This window comes from Fukomys damarensis, unplaced genomic scaffold (assembly GCF_012274545.1).
Source record: "Fukomys damarensis isolate Sample0158 unplaced genomic scaffold, DMR_v1.0_HiC HiC_scaffold_18, whole genome shotgun sequence".
Lineage (NCBI taxonomy): Eukaryota > Metazoa > Chordata > Mammalia > Rodentia > Bathyergidae > Fukomys > Fukomys damarensis.
Window position 1 is genome coordinate 42,690,784 of NW_022900930.1, and position 27,971 is coordinate 42,718,754.

At 52.5% G+C, this 27,971-nt stretch overlaps 1 protein-coding gene across 3 annotated transcripts in view; it reads right to left on the reverse strand.

Annotated features, from left to right (window-relative positions):
* Gfra2 (GDNF family receptor alpha 2) overlaps positions 1-27,971 on the reverse strand; it is a 93,068-nt gene that overhangs the window by 57,633 nt on the left and 7,464 nt on the right. For all 3 annotated transcript variants that reach the window (XM_010624547.2, XM_010624558.2, XM_010624554.2), the window contains one exon: positions 23,257-23,340. In XM_010624547.2, coding sequence (XP_010622849.2) covers positions 23,257-23,340 — 84 coding nt within the window. The remainder of the gene's footprint in view (positions 1-23,256; positions 23,341-27,971) is intronic.

Genomic DNA, 27,971 nt, shown 5'->3' on the forward strand with positions numbered 1-27,971 from the left:
TGTGCTCTCGCGCGCTTGCTCTTTGCTGCAGCTCCTCATCTGTGAAATGGGGATCACGTCCCAAGGCTGACCCCCAAGGCTGCAATAAAGATTGAAAGAGTTAGTAGGCGGGCCCAAAGAGAATGCGGGAACAGTCAGGCTGCACATCTGGAATCCCAGAACTCTGGAAGGCTGAGGCAGGAAGATTACTAGTCTGGGCCCAGTCTGGGCAACTTAGTGACACAGCAAGATGTCATCTCAAAATATTTTTCTTAATTTTGTTTTGAAGACTGGGGATGTAGCTCAGTGCAATGGCCCTGAATTCCATCCCTGGTACTGCAAAAAAAAAAAGAAAGAAAGAAAGAAAGAAAGAAAGAAAGAAAAGCACTCAGGACAGCACCAGGCATGGGGTGAGCAGCACATGTAAAGGGCTGATAGGCTGGTGACTGCTAATCCAAAGATTCTCATCTTAAACTTACTTCAAAAGCCTAGAGACAAGCAACTGGTTGTGCCTGACCCTATTTATGAATGTAGGAAACAACATGCCTGGCTCAAGGAGCAGCACATCTGAGCCCAGTCAGGGAGCATTTGCGGTGGAACAGGTGGGACAGTGCACACTCAGGGGGCTTCAGCAGTCAGGGCAGGAGCAGTACGACAACCACCATCCTCACCCCCACCCCCGTGGCCATGGAAACCACCCTGAGACGCTTCAAACGCCCACCCCCTGCATCCAGAGTGGGGTGACTGCTCCAAACACCCAAAAAAGAATCCCAGAGCTGGGAGTCCTGCAAGCTGAAGTCAAGGCTACCCCAAAGCCAAACCTGGGCTGAACACATAGCCAAGGGCAGGGCAGATGTGCTGAGACTCTGGCATTAGTGCCATGCCCTCGGGTTTTTGCCCCTGCCCACGAAGCAGAATGTGTTGGGCATCCAACAGTGTCCCCAGGAACTGTATGCTCCCCCTGGTGTGGCTGCCCCTCCCCATAAGTCTCAGGAGACACATGGCGCTGGGACGACCTGACCGTCTGCCTCTGCCCTAGAGGAAGAAGCCCCTCAGCACATCCTCCTGAGACACCCGGTGGGAGCCCGTGGGAGATCATCCAACCAAACTCTTTACAGATGAGGAAATGTCACCCGGCACATGGGCAGCAAACCCGAGCAGGAACCCAGTCACCCAGCACCAGGCACACCAGGGAAAACCATCAGATTGTGGCTTGTGATGAGCATCAGCCCCTCCACCCACACTTCATCCACCCTCCCGAAGGCTGCAAGGCCTTGCCACCTGGGGTGGGGGTGGAATGAGGCCGGTGGAGGCCTGGCTTCCCTCCCATGCAGGCTCCGGGTGACAACCGAGCATGCGCAGCACTGGAGCTCTAAATCCCACCCCTGCACGGTCCTCTGCTGGATGCTGTGTTGCACAAAAACTGTAACAGGAAGCCTCACTGTGGAGGAGCTGACCACTCCAGGTAGGAACCAAGAAGCTGAGAGGCACAGCAGCCAGGGCAGGGCCTTTAAGAACTAAGCCATGAGCCTTCAACTCCTGGCCCTGCTACCCATTAGCTCTGTGACCCTGGGCAAGTGACTGAACTGTTCTTTGCCTGGGTTTGTCTGCAAAATAGTGTCTACTGCATAGGGCCAGTGCAAGAATGAATAACGTTACTCATTATTTTCTCTCTGCCCTGCATCATTATTTGCCCTGTCTTATAGAACACCCCGTTGATACTAAAATCCCATCTTTAATGAAAAAAAAGACCTCACGGCCTCATAATCATACACCCTTCTTGAGCTACCGCCCCTTTTTTCCGCTCCCCTTTGAAGCAGAAACACTCAAACTAGTTTTCTGCCCCACCTCTCTCCACAGTGACCAGGAATCCCCACCTTCCCCAGCCTATCAGCAGCCCTGAATCCGTTCCTCAATTGCCTTCCACCCTCCGTGGGCCTCCTTGCTGGCTCAGTGTTGCCCCCCCCCGTGCACCCTTCCTAGGCCAGACCCCTTGCCTGACCTCAGGGTCATCTGTCCAACTCCTACTTAACAATTCCACCTGAAAAATGAATGCCCAGACCCCAAACTCAGACCCCCAAGGCTACCCTCCACCCCAACAGTCTTCTTCACCCTGCTGCAAACAAACAGGTCCTTCCAGTAGCTCAGGCCAAAGTTCTCTGTACACCCTTCACTCCACCTGCATGCACACAGCACATGAGGAAAACCTGGAGGTTCTATCTTCACACATCTGGAACTCACCACTTCCTGCCACTACCACCACTGCCACCTTGGTCCAAGATGCCATCGCTCTCTGCCTGGTTAAAACTTCCTCCCTGGAGCCTCCTACCCCCACCCACCCATGACAAAACCCTCTTATCACAGCAGCTGGAGTGAATTTCCTAGAACCCAAGGCAAAGAGATACCATACCTGGACCCAAACCATTCACTGGCTTCCCCGTCTCGTTCAAAGACCTAGGCATGATCTGTAATGCTCTGTATTTGTGCTGTACAATATGGGAGCCCCTAGGCACACATGGCTTCTGAACTTGGGGTGTTGCTAGCGTAATTCAAATGTGTAGGCAAGATTTGGAAATACATCCGATTTTGAAAAACAAGAAAAAGTAGATACCTCGCTAATAATTTTTAGTTTGATTACATATCCAAAGATATTTTATAAATGTAATATTAAAATTAATTACACCTATATCCTTTTACCTTCTAATGTGGTTATTAAAATATTTAGAATTCCATGAGAGTGACGCATGTTAAGCTTTTTCTTTAACTAGAGATTGGTCCAGTGTCTCAGTCTCGCTAACCAAGCATTCTTCCTACATTTCCAGCCCTTTTTATTTGTTTCATTTTCAGACAGATCCTCACTGAGTTGCCCAGACTGGCCTCCAACTTGCAACCCTCCTGCCTCTGCCTCCCAAGTAACTGGGATTACAGGTGTGTAACACCTCATTTGGCTGCATATGATACTTCTTCTAGTCCACACTGTTCTATAGAACCTTACTTCCAACTCCTGTCCCCTGGCTCATTCTTTTCCAGTACTGCCCTCTTGGATCTTCCTGTAGCCAGCCAGTTGTGGCCAGCCTCGGGACCTTTGCACTTGCTGCCCCTTGGTCTGGAAGGCTTTCTCCTACCCATCACTACCCAGCAACTTTCCTCAATTTTCTCAGATTTCTACTTAAATATTGCCTTATGTGTGTGAGTCCTTCCTGTCCTCCCAGTGCACAATAGCAACCTCTACACCCCAGGTACCTCCTACTCTGATCAGTTTTTCTCCCAGCACCTATCACCACCTGTGGGAGTATACAATTGCTCATTCATTTGTCTGTATCAAATATAAGCACCATGAAGGCAGGGGAGTTATGCTTTGTGGGCTGCTAGCTGCTATGTTCATAGTACTGAGTGTTTAACACACAGGTACCGAATAAGTATTTGGTGGATGAAAGAATAAATGTACTTAGATCGTGCCTAGTTTATGATAAGTGCTCAAAAAAGTTACTAATATCATTAAGGAAGCAAAACTGACACAGACAGGCTACAGTGGTCAATGAAGACCGCGCGTGATCAAGTATTAATGCTGGCCAGGCCCAGAGGGGGCTGAGAAGGAAAAGCAGGGCGATGATCAATGAAGACCAAGCCACTCGCCACAACCCAGCTCTAGCCACAGCAGCAGCCCCACCGAGGCTGAAGTGCCCTCTCTCTGTTGTAAAACCTGAGGGGTGAAGGGGCCAGGGATTTAACTCAGTGGCACTGCACCTACCTTGCAAGCCCAGGTCCTGAGTTCAATCCCTGGTACCAAAAACAAGAAAAAAAAACTAAGGGGTGGGGGTGGGGCACCCAGACAATAAATATTATTCAGTGGTAACAGAAAATGAGCTAGCAACCTGTGAAAAGACACAGAGGAACCTCACATGGAGGAAGGTGCCATTCCAACTACGGGACATTTTGGAAAAGGGAAAACAACAGAGACAGCAAAAAGATCAGTGGTTATTAGGAGTCTGGGGAAGGGAAGGACGAATAGACAGAGTGGTGTTTTGAGGGCAGCGCAACTATTCTGATACCGTAATGGTAGCTAAGCGTCATTAAGTATTTGTCCAAATCTGTAGACTACAACACCAAGAGAGATCTCTGCTGTCAAAACTGGGCCCTAGGTGGCAGTGGTGTGTCCTTCTAGGATCCTCAGCGTGACAGATGCACAGCTCGGGAGTGGGGTGTTGAGCAGGCTGGCTGGTGGGGGAGACCACACAGGAACTGTCCGTCCCTTCCCTCAATTCTGCTGTGCACCTACCTAAGGCTGCGCAAAGAAAATTAAGTCTTTTAAAGGAGAGGGTGGGAGAAATGAAGGCAGAATGGGAACAGAGGTTTGTTTTCCTAATCAATCAACCTACGTGCCAGGCGCGTCTCTAGCCACTAGAGTTGCAAACCTGCCTGAGACACAGCCGGGGACAGAAGAGAAGCCCACGTCACTGTGAATGCACAGTTCTGCCTTGAAGATGCTGGAGTACAGACAGGAAAGCATCCTGCCCAGAGCTGGGGGAGCCCGGATGTAGTGGTATCGCGCTGAACCCGGCAACATGAGTCAGAGGATGAGAAGAGAGTGGAACGGAGGTCCCGGGCCACAGGGCAGGAACAACAGCTGGAACGAACCAAAATCCACCCATGATGCCTGCAAGAGTGGACCCAGCCGCAGGATGACAAGAGGGGATGCTGGAGAGCTAGGGATTTGTCAACCACGAAGGGGCATTTGGCCTCCCAAGAAATCCTCTGAGCTGCTGTCAAGCATTCTGGCAGGCCAGGCAAGGACCAAGGACGCCTGTCAACGCAAGGCTACTGTGGGGACCCTGCCTCGGTGGGAGGGGTCCCCCCAGATCAGCCATCCGTGGTGCACCTGTCAGATGCCAGCTGCCTGGCGAGAAGAGCACTGTGACCTGGGGCCGAGGTGCGAGAGAGAATAAGGCGGGGACTGCACGGAGGAGCAGGCGACAACTGCAAGTGGAAAAGCAGCTAATTTAGGCCTGTGGCTGCTCCTAGGTCCCCCAAGTGCTCCGTTCCCGCTCTTCTCAGCATGTTCCTGAGCTAATGCCGGGGTAATTATAGCCTCAGTGGCTTCCATTTGGGGCTTGAATAGTGAAAAGCATTTGCTAGGGGGTAGGAAATGTAAACCCCTGAGCCCAAACTTGGTAAATTTCCTAGAAAAAAAAAAATCAAGAAATGCAACAAAAGAAGCAGCGACTGCCTGGTTACCAAGAAGATGCTCCCTCTGATTCTGCCCGGTGGGGACCTGAGGATGGGACAGAAAGCCGCCCCCACACACAGCCCAGCCCCTCCAGGCTCTGCACTCTGCCAGGCCCCTCGCCCAGCAGGCCGCCCACTCAGGCTTCCGTCATTCGTCACTTGACACTCGATGCACAGCCAGGGCTCAGCACACAGCCAGGTGTGCAAGGCCCGGGTAACCGGTACCATGCTCAGCCCACACATTCCTGCCCAGCCCAGTGCCCGCATTTCCGCCCACTCTCAAGTCTGGAAGGCAGGTCCCCACCCGGAGAAGAAGAAGCCAGGATCCAAACACACGCCCTGCCCAGCGGGACCCCCTTGAACTCCACGGTTCTCAGCGCTGCTCAGGCGCCAGCCCCAGAACAAAACGTGCAGAGAGCAGGGAGCAGGGATGGGAACTGCAGATACCCAGGTTCCTCTCACTCCCCATCCTCATCTGCAGGAAGGCTGAGAGACCATACAGGACCTGACAGGGACTCTGGAGCTGGAAGTGCATACCAGGCCCAACCTGCACCAGAAATGTACTCTTTCAGTGCTGCCCCTGTGGGTCTCTCAGGCCCGCAGAGCTCCTCCAACCCGGAAATAGTAAACAGCCACCCAAGGGAGAGGGAAGAGGGTTTAGTAATGCTTGGCGCTTCCCAAAAACCTCAGTAAATTCATCTGCTGCCAGCCCCAGCAGCCAGGGACACATCTTGGCTTCTTCAGCCCCTCTTGTCTTCCTCCTTCTGTGAGGATCGGACTGGCTCCACCACCAGAGGCTCTGTGGCAGCCTCCTGTACCCTAGCCCTTTCTCCAACTTGCACCCCAGGTCACAGAACTCCATCTCTTCTCCCCAGGGAAACCACCAGGAGCCAAAGGCCCATCTAGGGCACAGGGCTATTCCCAGAGAGTGGGGCACCATGGCCAGCAAGCATGTGGCCCCTCCAAACTGATGTTCTCAGTTACTCAATGTTCACATACAGCTGGGTTTACCAAACATCAGCCACCCCAGGACCACAGATGAAATCTGGGTCCTGTTAACAGTACTATCTGCACTAATATTAATTAGATTTTCCCTCACATCCCTTAATTCTTAAAGGAATTTTTTAAATGTCTTTGACTCGCTTTTCAAATTTTTCAATACCTACCTAGATCTGTCCTCAATGATAACATCTCCATTAACTCTGAATTGTTCTAACACATGAAAAGGCTTGTGTGCTCTTGAAATTAAAATATTTCTTGCCTGCCCGTTGTGCATTCCAGTGATGCACACAGTCAGAGGGAGAGGACAGATTCAGAGCAGGGTGTCCATATGCTGATGCACCTGTGGCTCACAGAGCCAAGGCCAGGCCCCCTGAGGCAAGGGTTGTGGGAGTGGCACACATGCATCTGGATTTCGCAAGGTCCCTATGATTCTGAGGACACCTTCCAAAGATGGAGGGACAGCACCTGAGGGACAGGACAAGCTGCCTGCAGCCCAGCTCCAACTCAAACACGTGCACATCCCAGCCAGCACACCATTTACTACAGCACTCTCAGGAGAAGGTGGCTGTGCCCTCTATTGTCCCCCACAAATGCTCCCTCTACCCCTCTCCATACCCACAGTACATCAAGGCAGACTTTCCAATTACAAACAGGACTCTCCCTCCAAGAACAGAAATGAAAGGCTCAGCCCTCCACAGCATCTCCAAGCCAGCGGGGCCCTGGATTTCTCAACTTCTCTTCTTTCCCATCAAAGAAATAGACAGCTGATCACCTGCTGCTGAATCCCATCGGCAACTGCAGCATCAATGCTTATGCCCACCTTGGAACCTGGGCCAGCTGCTACTTGTCTCTGCCACTGAATGAGGGGCTAGAAAACCTGGGTCCTAAACTTCTGTCTGCCTCCCCCAGCTTTGTGAGACCCAAGGTAAGCCCTGGTCCTCTCTGGAGCTCATTTCTTATATGAAAAATGATGGTTTTTGAACTATATGGTCCCTCACACTTTGTGATTCTCCTGCCTATCCACCCATCACACCAGGGCAAGATTCTATGGGCTGGAAAGCCTGGAATAGTGCCCAGACTCACCCTGTTCCAATGAATTGGAACCACAGGTCAACTATGGCAGACTCAAAGGAGACTACGCTGGTCCCGTGCAAACACACACACACACACACACACACACACACACACACACAGGCTCCCTATCATGCCTGCCTTTCCACAAACAGCACACATGGCCCCACAGTTAGCAGTTGATCAAGCAGCAGCCAACAAATATTTTCATGCACTGACTATAGGCCAGGCTTTACAACCTAGCTGTGAACATGAAAGAATCCCCACTCTCAGGGGCTTTTATTCTAGTGAGAGAAAGACCAGGAATAAAGACACAAAATTAATAATTTAAAGAATCAATAAGTGTGATAATGAAGAAAATAAGGAAGTTCAGAGAGAATGATTAGGCATGAGAAAGGGTCTCTCCTAAAAGGTGCTACTGAGTTGAGGCAGAATGAGAAAGAGTGAAATACATGAAACATCCAAGGCAAAAGAATTCCAGGCAAAAGGAAGATGCACATGTAAAGGTCCTGAGACATGCATGAGCTTGGCACATTCCCAAACAAGAGAAAGGACAGGGTGGCTGGAGCTTCCCAAATGAGGTAAAGCTTAGAGGGAAAGGAAGTCAGAAGAATAGTCGGGAAACCCATGGAGCCTCACAGAACAGGGTAAGAACTTCTGACTTTTCCTTTAAAGTGCTAAGCACTTGGAGAGTAGGAAGGAAAGGAGCCACTGGGCTCATTCGCCAACATACGGAAGAGAACGTACACAGATGGGGACGGAGAGCTGGGCAAGTGACGAGTGATACCACTGCGGTAGCAGGCAATGGAGGTGGAGGCTCAGGTGGGGTAATGTTTGCGGGGAGGACAAAAAATGAGCCCATTCTACATGCAACTGTTAGGGAACTGATTATGTTAAAGTATGCTGTGGCGCCGCCATCACAGGCTGCATTCTCCTGGTACTTCTTGGCTCCTAAAATGACCTCATGCCCTTATCTCTGGTCCCCCCCACCCAAGGCCACAGTGGTCCAGAGAAGTTGAAACCTGTGTCTGCAGGGCTGGACCCATAAAAGCAACTTGGCCTGTGATAGGTGAAAAGTAGCTCACGCCTCATTAATAATCAATAGCTTGGCCCAAAAGTAATAAAAGGACCTTTCTTCTTTGTTCTCTTCTTCTGCCTCTTCTCCCTCTCTGCTCCTGCTTCCTGAATAAAGTCTCCTGTCGGACCTCTCGGTGTGTGTGTGTCCCAGTTGTTGAGCGTCTCTGGAACCTTTTCAGTAACTTAGCATGATGTCAACAGGATTGGCTGGACTGTGAGTGGGAGGACAGCGGAAGTAATGAAAACCCCTGGGGTTTTGGCCTGAGCATCAGGTGAATGGTGATAGAACGTCACAGGGAAGAGAGAAGGGGCAGGATGAACGGGTCCTTCTGAGTTGGGGCTTGGTATGCGGAGAGGCCTATGGGATGTCCACATGGAGATGGTGAAAGGCAGGACAGGAGATGGAGCTGGGAGAGCAGTCTGGGCTACAGACAGCAAAGTGCGCTAACTGTCACAACAGGCACTTCAAAGCACTCAACTCAGCGAGGTCACCAAGGTTGAAGGTGAGAAACAGGGTCAGGACAGAGCCTGGGACACCAGTGTTTACTGGAGATGGGGAAGGAGCACACTTTGAGCTGGTAGAACACTGACAGTTGCTGGTTTCATAGAAGTCAAGACAAAATTTTCAAAAAAGAAAAAAGGGCTGGGCCAGGGATTTAGCTCAGTGATTGTGCCACGTTCCTCAAAAGTGCAAGGTCCCAAGTTCGATCCCTGGTACCAAAAAGGGGTGGGAGGTCAACTTGATGGTCAACTAACTCCAAATAATTCAGCGAGTATGAGTGATGAGATGTAGAATAAAGAAACTCTACAGGGGTGCATGAAAGACAAGAAGGACAAGGAGGGAAAGGAGGGCCCAGGAGAAATGACGCAGGGTTGCCCACATTGGGCCCCACCTTCCCTGTGGGGTCAAAGCCACCCAACCATCACCTCCACACCTCTTGTCCTCGTGAAAGCATCGACCCCACATGTAAAGAGCACTTTACAAGCAGCTCTTACTGGGGTCCCAGCTGGGGTCAAGGACTAATGGAGAAAATCAACAGGGCTCTTACCTGCAGGGGAGTGCACCTACCTACCTCCAGAGCAGGGGAGAGTTCAAGAAATCAAAGGAAAGCGTCCCCCTTGGCTGAGGACAACCAGGCATTGGTCACAGCTAAGAATGAGGACTGTGGCCCAGCAGGCGCTTGAGGGGTGCAGCTGAACTGCAGGCTGACACAGCAAGCACACAGGTTATGTAACCTCTGTAGCCTCATTTCCTCATCTGTAAATGGGGAATACTGCCCACCCTGCTTACACATGGACTACCTAAAGGCTGACCGGGATAATATAGATGAAGTGTCTCTGGTTTAGGTATGATTGAGTGTCCCCCAAGGCAGTGCCAAGGTGGAAAGTCCTTAGGTCACTGGTGATGTGATCTTGGAAGATGGGTCACATGGTTACACAGTGGTTCATCATTATTCTACAAATCCTGAGTTTGGCCTCATCCTCTCTCTCTCTCTCTGCTCAGGTTCAAGATGGAATGGTCAGCTCCTACATCTACTCTCACCAGGAAAAGCAGCCATCCTCACCAGACACCAAACCAGCAACAGGGTTGCAGGATCTTGGACTTCGACTTTCCAACTTGTGAGCTAAGTAAGCCATTTCTCTTTAGAATTGAGCTGCCCCGTGCCTTCTGTTGTGGCAGTGCAGACCTGGCTAACACAATGCCTCTCAAAGTTTCCATCCTACAGTACATATGTGAGAAGGGCTGTTTAAAACTGTGCATGCCTGTAATCCTAGCATTCTGGGAGACTGAAGGTTAAGATCAAGTTCGAAGACAGTCTGGGCAACTGACAACTTAGAAAGACCCTGTATGGAAAGAAAATAATTTGGGGGCTGGGGATTTAGTTCAGTGGTGCCGCATCTGCCTTATAAGTGCAAGGTCCTGAGTTCAATCCCTGGTACTGGAAAAAAAAAAACAAAAGAAAATAATTTTTGCAAAAGGCTGGGGATATTGCTCAGTGTGAAGGCCAGCCCTCCCTGGCTGGGAAGATCTTCCCTCCCATCTCTCCCTTCCTGCTACATTCATATCACCCTGCTGGGAGAAGACGCCAGAATCAACACACCATGGCCAGTCTCCACCTCTGTGATCAAGAGAGCTCTCCAGAGCTCCTCTGCTCCATCCAGGAAGCCCAGCAGCGCAAGACCTCAGGGCACCATCTTACCCCTTGGCCCCATATCTCCCGGAGCCCTGTGCGGGAAGCCGGAAGCCAGAAGCAGTACTTCAGCTTCTCTGAGAAACGACGGGGCCATTCCCAGCACCTCACCCCTAGTCCTCTCCGTTGTCACTCAAAGCCCAGGGACCTGGAGGGACCCAAACCGTCATCCCACTGCTCTGGTCTCCAGATCACTTCCCTCTTCAAACCTGCCCGAGAAACCCCAACTTCCTCTCCGAATTTTCCGTCCCCTCCCAACCCTGTCAGGACATCACAGTCCCCAAGACTTCTCTCGGGGAATGCCAGATTTTGGGAAACAGGCCAACCCACCAAAAATCAATTTGATGAATGGCAAATTCACTGCAAATCAATGGAAAAATCAATTTGGAGGCTTCTGGATATCATTTTATATTTTGTCAGTTTTTAATCACATTTAAAATTCTGTCTCCACTTCTTCAAAAGGCAGATTAGTCTTAATTGTGAAATTCACACAATTAAAAATTCTGAAATTTCATTCTTTCCCATTTTGAAGGAAATGTTTCATCCACGTCTGAGTGCTTTGTTTTTTTAAAGCACAGTTTGGGAGCTTGGGGTTTTTGTATTTAGGGCTTTTACCCTTCTCACACCAATTTCCACAACAGGATAACCGTTTTGATGCTGTATTTATAACAACTAAAAAACAAAACTGAGGCATTTCACGTTGATGGGATTCACCTGAATCCTTCCTTGGCATTTTTCATTTGTTCTGAATGGACGCAGAAGTTGGGACACCAATCAGAAGCTCAAATTTTGCTTACTGAATGTGAAATATACTTTTCTCACTCTAAGAAGTCTGCATCAACTCATAACCCAAGTAACAGATTTCCAAAACCGAGATTTCAAAAGCCCATGTGTATCTTAACATACAGCTATGAAGTCCACTTATAAAAATGTTCAGAAGCCACGCAAACCACTCAGTGTAAATGTCTAAAAACATTTTTAAACACTGCAAAGACATTAGCTGGGTGACTCAACGCATGCTGTAAAGTCGGAGCCTGAGTCACTTCTCAGGCTGCTCCAGAAAGAAGGGGCCATGAGGTGCTCGTGCACAGCGAACCTCAGGTGCACACAGGCTTCCCCTCGTCATCCCTTCTGCGTCACCTGGCCTCCTGAGGGGGTCCCGTCCTCAGTCTTCCACAGGGAGTCGCCCGGCCATTCCCCTCGGGAGGGGCTTCTCGTCTGGCTCTCCAGCCTCTTTCTCACCAGCCTCATTCCTGTTGCTTCCCCTCAACAGGAAGGGACCACAGGATGCACAGCCTTCCTGCTCATCCGTCTCCTGCTTCTAGGGCCCCCTGAGCCCCCCACTGTCACGGTCATGGCCTCTGCTTTGCTTCTCCTGTGATCCGTTGTCCCATAGGCCCCCAGACCAGCATCTCTGCTCCTCCTCTGGAATTCCTACTCTAACCACTTGGAATTCCCCCCACTCCCCCAGCCTAGACTTTCCTAGTTTCCACACCCTGAACTCCTTCAACCCCTTCCTCCATCACACACACCAACCACCAGCCCTGGTGAAGCCAACCTGGGCAGCTCGATGTCACTCAGAAACACACACACACACACACACACCTGGACTGACTGCTCTCACTTTAACTTTCTGCCCTCTGCTCTCAAATGCCCTAAAATGGTCATTTCGCACCTTCTCTGCCTCAGTCTCCCTACACTCTCTTCCCCCGTGTTCTAATCTGGTTACATCGTGTCTTATCATCGTGCTATAAAAAAATACCATAAAAACTGGATGACTCATAAATAACAGACATTCCTTTCTTGCAGTCCTGGAAATTGGAAGGCCCAGGAACAAAGCACTGCCAGGTTCAGTGTCTGGTGAGCACCCTCTTTCTGGAGCACAGAGATCCATCTTTTCATAGTGCCCTCACTTGCAAGAAGGGGTGGAGCCCTCTGGGCCTCTTCTGTACGGGCACTAATCCCACTCATGAGGGCCCCACCCCTATGACCTATTCACCTCTCAAAGACTCCACCTCCTAAAGTAATCACGAGGGGCTAGGGTTTCACTATATGCATTTGGGGGCGACACAAACATTCAAACCATAATGACTTGACTCATATTTTATGAGAAAACAGAAGATTTGTGCAGAAATGTCCTCACCTTCCCACTCTGGCAGCTACCAAGCTATTCCACGTGTATCTGGGGGCAAAGCCTGCTCCACCTCTCGTGCTCCCATGTGTGTGGATCCCAACCCTGCCCACTGCTCAAGGATGTCCCTCCTGGGACCATTTCCCAAAGTGTACAAATGCGCCCCATTACTGCCCATTACAAAATAGACCAAAGCCAAATCCAAAGCCTCCCCTTGACCCTCCCCCATCACCTGCTCGTCTGTTCCACTTTACAGCAAAGCTTGGAAGGGTGATCGCTGGTTGCTGGTGTATCTGAGCGCGACATTCTCTGCTCCGGCTTCCCCACCCTCCCTAAGGACCCTGTAGCGAGGCCGCTGTGACCTCCATGCTGCCCAGTCCCCTGGCTCCTTCACTACGCTCGCTAACCTTGCAGCTGCCCAGGGCACAGCACACACTTCCTCTTTTCTGGAACCCAGCCCTGTCTCCTCTCCCCGGACACCCCAACTAGTCCCCCTTTCGTGCTGGCTGGCATCTCAGCCCCGTCTGCTGGGCAGCGCCACCTCTCTGTGACTGTGCACTCTCCTCAGTGACCCCATGCTTCCATGACTTAAGAGGCCATCTATGTCCTCATGACTCTTGATACACCAACCCCGGAGCTTGGCATTTCCGGGTAGAAGTCTATTTAGCGCCTAATCCTAACACACCCAAAAGGAAACTCTTAATTTCTACCCATCCCACCCCCAATCTCTCCCTTCCCTCACCTTCTCCATCCTGGAGAAGGTCAGGATCCTTGTTCAAACAAAAAAATACGAAGATCCCAGCCCCACATTTTCCCAACTGCACCTCTGGGATCCACCCCAAGCTCACATACTCTCTCCATCTCTACCTTACCATCCCTCACTGGGACCCCTGCAGTGGCCTCTTACCTCATCTCCCTGCTCTCCATTATGTCCATGCCCTTTCCCTCCCATAGTTTAGTCTCCCAAAGTGCAGAAGCACCTTTCAAACACATAAATCATACTGTGCCGTTCAACTAAATCCCCTAATGGTTCTTTCTGTCTCTGTTTCTCTCTGCCTGTCTCTCTCTCCCTCCCTTCCTCCTTCCCTCCCTCCTTTCCTCCTGGCTTCCCTTCCTCTCTCTCGGGGGTGAACTAAGCCTTTATATTTAGCTACACCACCAGCCATTTCACAAATCTTTATTTTGAGGCAGGCTCTTGCTAAGTTATTAAGTTGCCCAGGCTAAGCTCAAACGTGAAATCCTCCTGCCTCAGCCTCCCGGAGCGCTAGGATTGTAGGCATGCACCATCAACACCCAGCCCTATCACTCTTAGGATACAATCCAAACTCCTAACTGGACCTGCAGACACTTGGGAATCCAACCCCACCTGCCCATACATCCCCCATACTGCTACCTCCACCTCACTCGTGGGAGCAGCCGCCTGGCCTCCTTGGCTCACAGTCCCCACCTGGGTCTTCCCTAACCATTCGGCCTGCGGTTTCCTGACCCTCCCATGGCTGGGCCCTTCCTGTGAGCGACAGCCAGGTGTTCCCAGGCACCATCACCCATCACCCTAGTCTAATCGCCGCAGGAAACTCATCACAGGCTACATTTTCTCTGTTGATTTGCTCATTGGCTTGTTTTCTATTTTTCTCTGACTCCAGCTGATAGAACCTCCACTCCACGACAGCAATGGACTCCCTTGTTTGGCTCAAGGACACAGCCTCGGCAGGATGCTCAGGGTCTTCTTGGGGGCCAATTCACAGGGCTTCTCTGCACAGAGGTCCAGAGACCATGGAAACCACCGCCCAACGAATGAGCCCCAAAACCCCACAAGCTAAGTCTGTTTGCTGTGTCTGGGGATCAGGCCAAGATAGCCTTCGGGACTCACCCCAGGCCTGTCCTCCCAGAGCCTTCCCAGGGGATGGGGAGGGCAGAGGAGAGGGTCCCTCATGTCACAGTGGAGGAAGGCACAGCTGCATCTCCACATCCTGGTCCCCCTTCCCTTCCTTCCCTGTCACCTGCAGACAGAAGCCGCCACTGCCCCACCTCAGAACGGTTCTCCCAGCCCACACAACACACACTGACATACACATCTACATGCACATACCATGTACACACCTCTCACAGACACCCCACACTTCCCAAAACACACACTACCATCCCACACTTAGGTTGCCTCATACACTGACGCACACACCAGCACACACATATATCTACAGACATATGCCACCTCACACCCAGACTGATACACACACCATCGCGCGCACACACATCACATCTACACAGTGATCTAAAGTTCCCCAAGAAGTCTCATGTGTTTGGAAGGTGACTGGATGGCGCACCAGCCGCACCAGCACAGATGAGTCCACAGCTCACTTGCCGTTGCAGGTGAGGACTGGAGAGAGGTGGGTCCCTGGGAGGTGACCTGGAAGGGTGCGCCCTTGACCCAGGTTCCTCCCTCTCCCCATACCTGGTGGCTATAGGTTGAGCAGCCTTTCCTCCATCACTCCACCGTGCCATTTCTGCCTTGAAACCACTAGAGCCATGAACGAAACCCTCCGAAAACTGCGAGCCAAACAAGCCTGCCCTCTTTTAGGCTGGTGTTGGGTATTTTGTCCCAGGAACAGGAAAGTGACACAAACCCCCCTATATACACACCACCCACACACAGTGACACTCCTACACACATCTACCCCATATGCACACGCACCACCCACAGGCACATTCCAGGTGCTCTTACACACACATACATCAACGCATACTGGCACGCACACACACGCACACGCACCAATGTCTACACCCCCCCACACACACACACACTGCCTAACACATCCACACACATACACCCCCTACACACCACCCACACGTACTTCCGGTCCCACAGCACACACTGCACTCTGCATACACACACATGCGACAGTCCTGGCTGTGGTCCTTTCTCTGAGCGCTCATGGGGTCACCGGAGCACGTGACAGGCGTGAAGGAGGAGAGTTCCTGGTGCAGGGATTCACATCCCGCTCTCCATCAGGATAAACTGGGGGGAACGAGTGCCGCCAGCGGCAAGGGCAGGAGTCGGCTCAGGGGGCCGGGATCCCGCAAGGTCCAGCGCAGGAGCCGGGATACGGGGAGGCATCCAGCCAAGGACCGGGCCTCCAGCACAGCCTGCTCAGACACAGAAGGAAAGGCAAGCAGGTGGCTGCCTAGATAATGGGAACTGAAAGGAACCAAAATATGCCCTCAGCCCCCCAAAATCTCACCCCGACTATGGCACCTAGAATTCCACCATCACAGTCTTTCTTTGGGTCACATTTGTTCTCTGCTGGTATTTTTTCCACGGCAGTTTCTGCCTCAGACACAAAGGCAACCAAAGATGAAGTCACCAACACCCTGTTCACATCTCAGTGCAAGCAAATCCTTCTACCCACTGACAGGAGCCTGAGGTCCCTGGCTTTTACAGGAGAGGAAAAATGGAAAAGAAAAGGGAAAACGTAGATGTCTAGCCCTGGCACTCCTGGGGCAGGGCGGGCTGGCTCTCTCCCTGTCCGTCCCGACCACCCATCAACCTGGTGACAGCCATCTGTCACACGCCCCGGCCCCCCAGACAAGGCCAATCTCCCCCCAGCCAGTGGAAGAGTTGTCCCTGAACGGGGAGGTGGAAGAGGTGACAGAGCTGCAGCGAAAGCCCAATTTTCATTGACACTCAGAGTCTCTGACAGCTGTTAGAAGAAGAATGTGATTTTGAAATTTAAATAACACACTTCTGCATTCGGCTCAGGAAGACAACCTGAGGATAAGCAGTTTATCGCCTGAGCCACCATGAAGGGGGCAGGGAGAGAGGCTGCCTGCCCCTCCAGTTCCTCCCCCTGCATCTCACCGGGGTCTCTCACAGGCACAGCCCAGCCCGGCCCCTGGGGACATTAAACCGCACTCCCCTTTCCCTCTGCCCACTCCGAGGGGAGAAAGCTGCAGGTGCCAGGATCAAGCACCTGCCTCAGTGGGCCTGGGGAGCCTGGAGGACAGATGGGGAAGGCAAGAGGCTTCCCTAGGCCTGCACAGAGCTAAACTGGGCCCAGTCCTCCCACAACCCCACCAGGACCACCGCTGCGCTCTTCCTTGGGGACTTATCACCCAGAACAGCCCAGGCCCCCCCAAGAACCCACCCCCTCAAACGGAAAGGCATCCTGAGCCCCTCCCGACCAGTACCCCAAGGAAGAGGCCGTCCCTCTGCCCGCCACCATTCACTGTCCCCCAAGCTCACCTAAGCTCAGAATACTGGGGGGCCTCCCCCACCCCATCACCCAAGGTCAGCGGGTTTCTCAGCCTTGATGCTGCTGCGGACGTCACTCCCAGTCCCGCCTCCTGCTCTTCTGAAACTTCCCAGAAACTGACAGCTGCTGCCTCCCCCAACTCTTGGGGCAGCACTGGGCCAACACCACCCACATATGAAGCATCCCAGTAACTGTCCACCTGCCCCACCGGATGGGGAGGTCCTGGACCTGACATTTTACAGCAGTGGCCTACATGGCCCCAGAGCACGCAGTCCATGTGAACTAAAGAAAATGGCACTCCTCCCAGGCCTAGCCCCCAAACACGCCTCACCATGTCCACACCCTCAGAGGTGCAGCACACATGGGACAGCTCACGAGGACTTCTCAGCGGCCTTTTCCTGGACAGGTCTAACACTCCCCACAAGCCATCACTCCCCCTGGGCCTCAAGTCACCCCCACCAGTCACCCCATCCAGGGCACATGTGAAGAGCTGCGCCTGTGGCACTGCCAGTCCTGAAGAGAAGCCACACGGCTCCATTTTACAGAGGAGAAAAATGAGGTTGGAGGGACTGAGTGAACCTGAGGTCACATAGCTTGGAGGGCCAGCCCAAAACTCAAGGCTAGGACCAGTGTCAAAGTCCACAGCCTGCGCACTGTTCCAGGACGCTCTGTGGATGTGTGGTACGCACAAAGCACAGTGCTAGGCACCCAGGGGATACCAAGAGGAAGGGATGCATGGGGCAGAGGACCAATAACATACATGCAACAATATACATGCCTGACACCTGTGTGCTGATTTCTTCTCCCTGACATCTCTTCCTATGCATTAGGCGGGGGCAGGACATCTGGATGCTTCACCACGCAAGGCTCCTTGGCAAGGAGGAAGGTTAGCACTAGGCTCCCCCTCTGCTGCATCCCTAAAGGGGAGATCATTGGAGCCTTCAGCAAGAATGTTCCTGGCTCTTTCCTGGCTCCACCCCAGCAAGATGGCCCACCTTAAGGGGTGCTGGCCAGCCCAATCCAGCACTGCCTGATCTTACACCTCTGATCCCTAAAAAGCCACTGATCCCAGCCTCTCACCAGCCTTGATCTGTCCACACCCAGTCTCAGTGTAACACACCGAAGCCATTACCGCCCAAGACCCCTACTGAGCCCCTGGGTCCCACTGCTCTCTGAAAATCACCCAGTCCCCTCCACTGCAGCCCCACCAAGCACCGTCCTGATGTGGCAGGCTGCCTCGTGTCACCAACAGGCATGCAACCATGTACAGATGCCAGGCTGTAGGCCAGCCCTGCCGCCATCTGCCACCTGACCTTGAAGAAATCACTCCATGGTAATTTTTTAACAGCTAACATATTTCCGTGCAACATGCCAGGCCCTGGGCCAAGCACTTACCTGCATTATCTCATTTACTCTTTGCAAAAATCCTAGAAGACAGGTGTTTCTGCCCATCCTGTGCTGGGTAAGTGGGAAGGCACCTGCCTAAGATGTGCACTGGGCGGGGAATCTGAACCCGAACCCCGGTCTGCATCGGTCCTTTCTCTTTGGACCTGATTCTTTTACAGTCAGGTGAAGAGGTGGGCCTGCCTGATTCTAACCTCCCTCCCAGTTATAGAAAGGAAAAGAATGCTCAATAAATTTGCTCCTTGCCCATGCTCCAGCTAAGGCTGGCACCAGATGCTGAGGGCTTGGACACTCTCAACCCCTCACCCAGAATCCAGAGGCAGAGCTTAATGACAGCCAAGGCTGCCTGCCTGTCACTTCTTCTGGTCCCTTAGGACACTGCTGTCCAGCCACCTGCCTGGCCGTCCACTGAGGCCCACACCCCTGGGAGCTCCAGGTCACTTCTCCGGGGCAACCTCTGCCTGCCTGAAAGGTGTCTCTTCTCCACCTTGTACCACCCACTCCTGCTTCTAGAAGCTTGGAGACAAGAGGTCACTCAGCTTCAGCTCCTGGGCCCCTGCATCCCCTCCAAACTCTAACGTCCACCACACATGCTCACTGAGAGAGTATGTCGCCCTGTCCAGCCCAGCTCAGTCTCCAGCATGCGGTGGGTCCATCCTCCCTGAATCCTCCTTACCAACCTATCTTACAAACACAAGAACCACAGCTCGAAATGGCCACAGTGAACACCAAGACCACACATCCTGTTATGGTTTGGATCTTATGGCCCCTAAAGGCTCATGTATTGAAAGCTTGGGCCCAGCTGATGGTGCTATTGGAAAATGGTAGAACATTCAGGAGGTGGGGACCAGCGGAAGGAAGCTGGATCACTGAGATCACTGAGGGTGTGCCTTCATGCGCTCTCCCCCGCCCACAACTTTCCCAGCCACCACTGTGGTGCAAATGCAATTCCACCATGATATTCCACCTTGCCATGGCCCAAAAGCAACAGGACCAACAACCATGGACTGAAACCTCTGAAGTCACAGTCAAAACAAACTTCTTTTCCTCCCAGTTGTTTAACTCGGGTGCTTTGCTACAGTGACAGAGGGCTAACACACACTCCCAAGAGGCCAAGCCAGGATTCAGAGCCTAGAATGTCTGGCCAAGGCTCATGTTCTTGTCATGCACCAGGTACCTCCTTAAATGTTGTTTCCTCTTTGCAAGATCCAGGACAAAACTCATATCTTCTCCATGAGATCTCTTCTTCATGTTCAAGGTGGGGGTGGACATCTGGATATTTCCAGTGTCCCTTTGCTGTGAGACCAGGGGGCCCCACATGGCTGTGAACTCAGAACTGGCTAATTGCTATAGCCAGGGCCTGCTAGATGGGACAAGGCAGAGTGGAGGGGAGATGCAATGACCCACAGGAGAGACTATAGGAATCCTGGCATCTCTCCTTGCTAACATAACTCCAACAGGACTTTCCAAGAGTCCCAGCAGAAAGAGACTGCAGGCAGTGAGGCACTCACACTCCAGGAGGCTCCTACAATATGGTACCAAATCTCAGACGGGAGACGATGAAGACAAAGAGACAACTGCACCCCAAAGGTACAACAGCCTCCTTCCCTGGAGCCCCAGCTGGGGCAGTGCAGCCCAGGAGAGGCCACTGAGAATGTGCCCCACTCCCAGCCCTTCCACAAAGACGTGGCAGAGGATCTCCATAGAGCCAAGTACGGGCATGTGGCAGCAGCAGGGACTTCTACTAACCACCTGCAATCCTCAGTCCAACTGCATGTACTTTTACGAGCCCGAAGCACAGGCACAGGATCTTGAGTCCCCTGGACTCCAAGCTGGTCTGCACACCCACCATGGCTTTCTTTCCTGTGTCCCTTTCACAAGACACAGAGCCAGATGCCCTGCTCTAAGTTTATGTCTTCATTCTTCAGGAAAAAAAAAAACAACCATGAGATCTAGAAACAGGAAGTGACATGCCCAAGACCCCACAGGGGATCTGGAGCAGGAACTGGGATAGAATCGGTCTCCTGGCTCCCAGTCCTGCCTTCTTGATGCAATGCTTCCCACAATGGCCCACTTGGTTTCTCGGTGGCCTCCCCTTCAGCTGCCCCCAAGTTTCCCCAGACTACGTGCCCAACTCTGGGGCTGCTCTGGGTGAAGCAGAATCCATAGCGACAATGAGGAGCGACTGTCACAGTCCCCACAGCCTATACAGCCCGTGTGGTGGGGAGTGGCCCCAGAGCTCAGAGGTCCAGAGCGACGTGGGGTCCGGTTATCTTTGGACAGCAGGCAATAGGGAGCTGATTCCGTGAGTTGCACATTCAATAATTTCCTCATTTGTCTTGTCAACATCCTTGTCCCATAGAGTGTCAAGTCCATTACATAAAGATTTCCTGTTAGAAAAATACTTAAGTGTTGACTCCAGGAAGCAACAGGGGTAAGGTGAGAACCTCAGAGCTTCGGCATTCAGGGAACAGGACAAAGTTATGTCTTTAACAGAGAAAACTCATTGCCACCGGCCCCACACAGGAGTGGTCAGCTGGTACCTGGCAATGGGGAAGGAATGGGACCCCGGGCATCCCCACCATAGCACACCTATGCCATCAGTGTCTCATCTGACGTCTGAGTCCCAGGACACTGTCTCAAACAAACCAATTCAAAACTAACCGGGAAATGTGACAATCCAGATGCTAGTCGGAAGGGACCACCGTCAGGCCATCATTTAGCCCAGCTTTGAAGGGTGGGCAAGAGTCACTATGAGGCTGCTCCAGCACACTGCTTCTGCTAGGATCCCCCAAGCTGGGGCAGAGGTCGACAATGGGAGCCGAGAGCAGGGTGCGGAATGTAACTGATCAGCTTTGAGGTCTCCACTCCACTCTCTAACACCCACCACGCCGCCAGAATCCAAGGCCGTGTCCAATGGGCCAGCACAGGTTGGATCTGGCATGTGTCCCGAGGCCTGTGTGTCCAGCCTGGCACTACTGGGAGGATGTGGAAACTTTAAGAAGTAGGCTCAGTGGGGAGGTCCTGAGGTCAGTGCCCTGGAAAGGGACTATGAGGAGCCAGTCTCTTCCCTTCCTCTGTTTCACTTCCTAGCCAGTTTTGCTCCGCCACAAGCTCCCACCATGATGTGCCAGCAACAGGGCCAACTGATCATAGAAAGAAGTCTCTAAAACTAGGCCAAAGTAAACCTTTCCTCTTTACTATAAGTTAATTATCTTAGGTATTTGTTATAGTAACGGGGAGCTGACTAACACACCGGCCAGTGCCTCTCTCTTCACATGAGGCCAGCATTTCTGCTACCAGGAACACACATACCAACCCTGTCTCTAACACCCACGGCAGGCATTCCCCACGGGGGGATGGGAGTCCCTTCAAAGGAGTGAAAATCGGTTCTTGGGTAGGAAAAAAAAAGTAGATATTACAGTGGTTTGTGCTGTTCTAAAACTCGACTTTTTGTGACAAGCTTTTATTTCTTGGCCTTTAATCTCTCTAGTTAGGGTAAATTAATTTTTCTCATGGGGCGATAGTGAAGAAATGGTTGACAAACACTGTCATGGAGAATTCTTGATTTGCAAGGTTCAGAGTCTCACCAGAAAGTCTCCTGACTCATAGTTTATAGCAGTGATTCTCAACTGGCTCCGCAGGGGACATTTGGCCAGGTCTGGGGACACTTTTGGTTGTCACGACTTGAGGATATGTTAATACATCTAATGGACAGAGACCAGGGATGATACTAAACCTCCTACCACACACAGGGTGGTTCTCCTGGAAGAAAGAGCTACCCAGGCCAACGTGTAGGCAGAAGCAGGGCAGCTGGCCCTGAGCCCAGGGTCTCCCTAATGCAGGGAGAGCAAAGCCAAGAAAAAAGGACCACAAAGCTTATTTGCCTTCTACGCATTGACCCAGCAAGCAAAGCCAGAGGCCAGCTTGATTTCTCCTGCTCTCCAGGGGAGGCCAGGATGGGGAATGGCTGGGACTGGGGAGTCCTCCCTGGGGTGCCTTCCTCGGTGGTTCAAAAGCCAAGGGAGAGGGGCCGGGGATGTAGCTCCTTGGTTCTGCAGCCTGCCTCGAAAGCACAAGGTCCCAAGTTCGTTCCCCAATACCAAAGAAACAAACAAACAAAAGCCAAGGGAGGACCCAGAGCACACCAGAGAGTGATAAGCAAACACTAGTAATCTAGACAAGTCTCCCTTAACCAAAATGCTTAGGGCAAGAAGTGCTTTAGATTTCGAATTTGCTGGGCGGTGGATTCTGGAATATTTGTATATCCATAATGAGACATCTTGGGGGTAGAAACCAGACGCAAAATGCAATTGCTTTGTATGCACCTGATATACTGGTAAATTTACACAATACTTTTAGTGCGTGGCATCCATCACATGAGGTCAGGTGTAGGATGTTCCACTGTAACAGGACATCAGCACTCAAAACGGTTTGGATTTTGGAACATTTTGGATTTGGGCTCTTTGGACTAAAGATGCTCAACCTATACCAAAAACCATAGCTATGTTTCCCAAAATCTCCCACAAAGCTTTCAGCACATCATGTACTTTATAGCTCACAACAATCCAACTGCTACTGTCCCCACTTCACAGCAGAGGACACTGAGGCACGGAGAGGATAAAACTAAGCAAATGGACCAAGGAGAAGAGCTCCAAAGAAGAGGAACTGGGAAGGAACAAGGGCGACATCGAGTTTCAGGTTCAAGACTGTGACAGCCATCACGCTAAGAAGACCCTCCAATGCTTTGCTCCAGACAACCACCAAGGAGGAGGTGACACAGTGTCCTTTACAGGCCAGGCCCCAAGGCCCAGAAACACTAAGGGACAAGCTGATGGGGAGCACAGTCAACAGCAGCGCAGGGCTACATGAGCCACGCCACCAGGACAAGAGACCAGGCTGCAACCCAGCGAGAGCCACTTACCTGAGAAGATTGAAGCAAGCCTGAAGATGTCTGAGAGGCGCGAGGTCACGGGCTCATAGGGGGAGGCTTCGTAGAACTCCTCACCTGGAAGAGAGGCAGGCGTCAGACACAGCTCCCTGCCCACAGCACTTTCAGTCTGGAAAGATCCGCCACGAGTGCTTGCACCAGCAGGGAGGACAAGCTGGTCACCAAGTGCAAAGCACCTCCCAGGAAAATCAGCAATGAAACCGAGCCTTGCACATGGCCAAGTCACTTCCCTCCGACTGACACAGACCCTCCCCCCACCCCGAGCAGGTGCTACTGCCTGGTTCTCTCTCATCACCTCCCTGCACAACCAGCCCTCTTTGACAAATGTCAATGCTTCTGGAAAGGACGGGGAAAGTAGAACGGTAACCTGTGAGGGCCAAGTACCAATCATAGGATCTGAAGTTAGAGGCCCCCATGACCACTGAGTACCAGTTTTTCATTTCGCAAGAAAGGGTTCTACAGAGGTGAAGCCACCTGCCTGAGGTCACGCAGCTTCTCTTGGCAGCATTTGGCTACATCCGATCTCCTGGCCCTCATGCTGCCCTGGAACTGTGCAAGTCCCTCCGGAAGAATCTCTTCGCTTCCCATCATGTACCAGAAAAGTCTGGTGAGAGGGGCTGAAAGTCACTGAGTGGATGGCCCAACCCCCGCTCCTGTGTCCTGACGGTTCCTCCCCAAAACCTTGTGCCACCTCCTGCCACCTCCTCAGACCTTTCCTTGGGACTCTGGGGGCATCAGAAGGATGGGAAAGCAGGAGGTAAAGGGCACAGGGCTGCCCTAGGGACCCCACCACCACCTCACTGGGAGCTCCGTGTGTCTGCCAACACCTCAGAGGAAAGGAAATGTCCTCTCTGGGGAGGAGAAATCAATGCAGACTCACTTGGACTGCATGTGGTGAGAGGGAAAGTGGACGGGGGACCTACAGCCACACAACCACTTCCTACCTATGGGGACCTGAGGAGTCCAGGTGGATGACACTCATGGGGCCACCTGCAGGAAGGAATAGCCCTCAGAAGAGGGGCCCAGAATATTCCTGTCGGAGGTTCCGCAACCGGCCCAAGATGCGCCCACCCGTAGGAAGGTAGACATGGCAAGCCCTGTGTGGCTCAAAGAGCAAGGAGTTCAGCTGCTGAGGCCAGCAGACCCCCAAGAAGGGTGCAGAGCCCCAGGGTATAGGAAGAAGCCGGCACACTCCTGCTGAGATGGCCTCCACCCTGCCCTTTACCTGACAGGGGTACCCCATATGCCTGGCCACACACAGCACATGCCACGGTGCACCCCCACCCCAGATCCACCCAGTGGCCTCACCCAGATGCCTGGCATCTCCACAGTCTCTGCCTGAGCCCTGCTCCCGGGGGTGTGCAAGCCCATCCTAGCATGATGACCTCAGTGACCTCCATTCCACCCACTGAACTTACACCCTGTCCTAGGAAACTCCTGGGGGTGGGTCCCCAGCCTTTGCTGTCCAGTGGAGTCAAACCACAGAAGAGCCTAGGGAGCCGCTTTCACAATAAAAACATGAATAAGGAGCTTCCGGCATGCCCACACTAAGCACGCTTGAGACACTTCCACTCAGTCCCATCCTCTTCACTGCTCTGTGGGTAGGCGTGACCGCTCCCCTCCTGTACTAACGAGAAGCGAAACAAGGCACAGAGACATTAAGTAACTTGCCCCAGATGACTTAACGTCACGCAGCTGGGAAGCAGCAGATCCAGGCTCCAGAGCCCAAGTGCTTTTCCACCGCGAACACTGTCTGCAAAACGACACGTGTTATTGCAACCATCTCCCTCCTCGCTAAGGGCTGCCGTTCCACTTTTCGAAGGAGCAGTCCTCGCTGCCACGGCTGGCCTTCCCAACTGCAACTAGCTCCTAGCCACACAGCACAGCACCAGCCAGGACCACTGACTAAGAGGGTCCCCAGGGGGCAGTTTGGAGGAGCCCGGAGTCTCTAGGTCCACTCGAAGCTGCCGTTCCTACAGCAGACTGGACCAATGGGAAATTCCAGGCCCGGGCACTGAAGCCAGACCCAGGATATCAGATCCCGGAAATGGACCCATAGGAGACACCTGTGCTCTTCACTGCGAAGGATCCAGAGTCCCTGAATGTCAGTGTCACGTGGCTTCGAACCTCCATGGGGCCCTAGTGACAGCACTGTATAAATACTGGTGGGGGAAACGGCAGAGAAGGAGACAGGCCCCCAGCAATGGGATCTCCTCAGGGCAGCGAAAGAGACCTGGATACCATGTCAGGACCCTGGGCCCAAGCCTGAGTCCTGCCACCAGCTCACTGTGTACCTCGGCCGCCATCCCACACTCCATGCCTCAGATTTCCCAGCCCGTGTGGGGTGAACCCAAGCCATCTCCAGGACCTTTGCATTTCAGACTCTAGGAGCCCAGCAGCCACCTCTTCAGCGGCCACCTGCCTGCTACAGCCCACCCTCCTTCCTCCACTGCCACTCCAGGCCAAGGCCTTGAGCCAGCGCCACGAGCTCAGCCTCGCTCAGCCTCTGGTAAAGGGAGAACATGGAGCCAAGGTCTGGGTGAGTCACACCCACCCACAGGGGCCAAGGGAAGCCAAGAATGGGAAGGAAAGCTGAACCCACGCAGATCTCTACTGCCCTTCTTTCCTTCCCTGGCCAGGGCCCAAGCCCACTATTAAGTGTTATTATAGAGCAAGGAGGAGGTTCTTGCAACCTCCCCAGGGGCCCCATTCAACCCCGGCTGTGAATAATTAACTCTCAGGTAGACCCTGTCACTCACAGGGACAGGACCTGCTGTTCAAAGGCCTCCTGTCTTGCCCTCGTCAATACCACTGGGCTCATAGCTCTCCAATTCAAGGCACAGGTGCATGCGGATGTCCAGGGGAGAAGAGGCAGGCTTCAGTGAGAGGGGGTGGATTGGGGTGCTGCTCTGGACAGAGCCCTAGTGACATTCTCCTAGCCTGGAGGCAGCCAGAAGAGGGACCTCAGATTTTTACAGTGCGACCTTTCTCTAAGGCACACAGTGGGTGCTTAACTGATGGTCACTGAATAAATGAATGAAAACATCGTCTCAAAGCCTGGAACCAAAAACAGTGATCTTCACCAAGACACTCCCAGGTCAAAAAGGGCCTTGAAGACCCCCCTCAGCAATTGCAGAGAAAAGCACAGAGCAGCTCATTCCTGTCTCAAAATGAGAAACATCCCCACTCCTCCAGACTTCCATCAGTGGAGTCCTGCAGCGCGCCGCCCTGGCAATGCCACGGGGCACCACAGAGGCGGGTGGGCTGTTTGTGCTAAAGGACCAGGTGGCTCATGGTCCTTTCAGCAACAGTTCTGTCCCTTCCAGTGCACTCTGCAGCCCAAGCAAATTCACCCCAGCCAGCTGCCCACTGTCCTCTAGGATGACACTGAAGGCTGCCGGGAAGAAAGCAAAACTACCCGGCTCAGGAGCCAGAAGCCCTCACTGTACAGAGCCAGACTCTGAGGAAACAACTATCCAGGCTCCCCTGTGGAGCAAAGCGCAGGTGTGTTAGGACAGTGTTCCCCTCTCTGCTTATTGCAGCTCCAGGAATCAAGGTTGCCAGGGAGAAGTGCGGCCTGCTGCATAAGGAATTACTGTTATTAATGGCAGTACCGCTAATAATAATTGTACATACTTCTTATTCCTATATTCTCAGAATATTTGAGCCATCTTAGTGCCTGCTCAGGGACCCCTCCCTCCGCAGCCTCCAGACCTGCAGCTGGAATCCTCCCCCACCCTTCCAGCACCCTGGAGAGACTTTCTCTCTGATCTAAGCCTAATCCCTTACCTGGCTCTGGACCCACCTGCTGTGCTGCCCCAGGGCCACTGACTACAGAGGACACTGCTGTCTTCTTCCCCTCCACATCTCCACCACCACCACCCCACCCCAGAATTTAAATTGTTCCACCTCTTCTCATCTTTAAAAAAGAAAATCTATCATGCTTTGTTCTCTCCTCTTCACACTAAGATCCTGGAAAAAGTTGTCTGCATTTATCATTTCCAACCTCCCAGCTCCCATCCACTCCCTAATCAGGTCCCTGCCCCTAGCAGCCACCTAAGAAGCTCACCTCAAGGACACCAGAGACACTGCCATCGCTCTCCTGCTTGAGCAGAATTGTGTGCCTCTGCTAGGAAAAAGCCCCTCCCTGTTTACGCCCCATATTCCTCCAACCTCTCCCCTGGGGCCTCCTCAATCACCCTTTCCCCTCTCCCATCCTTTATTGTCAGTGACCCCAGGGGCTGTGTCACTGTCCTCCTCCTGCCATTGTAATGGCATCTGCTCCCCTGGCTCTGGTTACCACCCACAGCCTCATGTCCACTTCCGAATCTCTCTCTGCAAGTCCACTTCCTCCCCCGAGCTCCAGACAGGTAAGTCTGCGAAGTGTGGCCAATGACCACAGGCACATGCCCCCAAATAACCCATCATGCCTTGCCCTTCTTCCCCAAATCCCTGAGCACTGCTTCTGAGCAGTGTCATCTCCCACTCAGTTCCCCAAGACAGGAACCGGGGTGCACCCCGACTCCTCTCTTCTCTCCCTCTCTCATGAGCCATCAGTCACCAAGGCCTGCCGACTTGGCCTTCTATAAAGTTCTTAGGTCTGCCCTGCCCTTTCTTGCCACTGTCTAGTTCTGGCCACCGTTACTCCTGATCTGGATCCCAACAGTGGCTTCTGAACAGACCTTAAT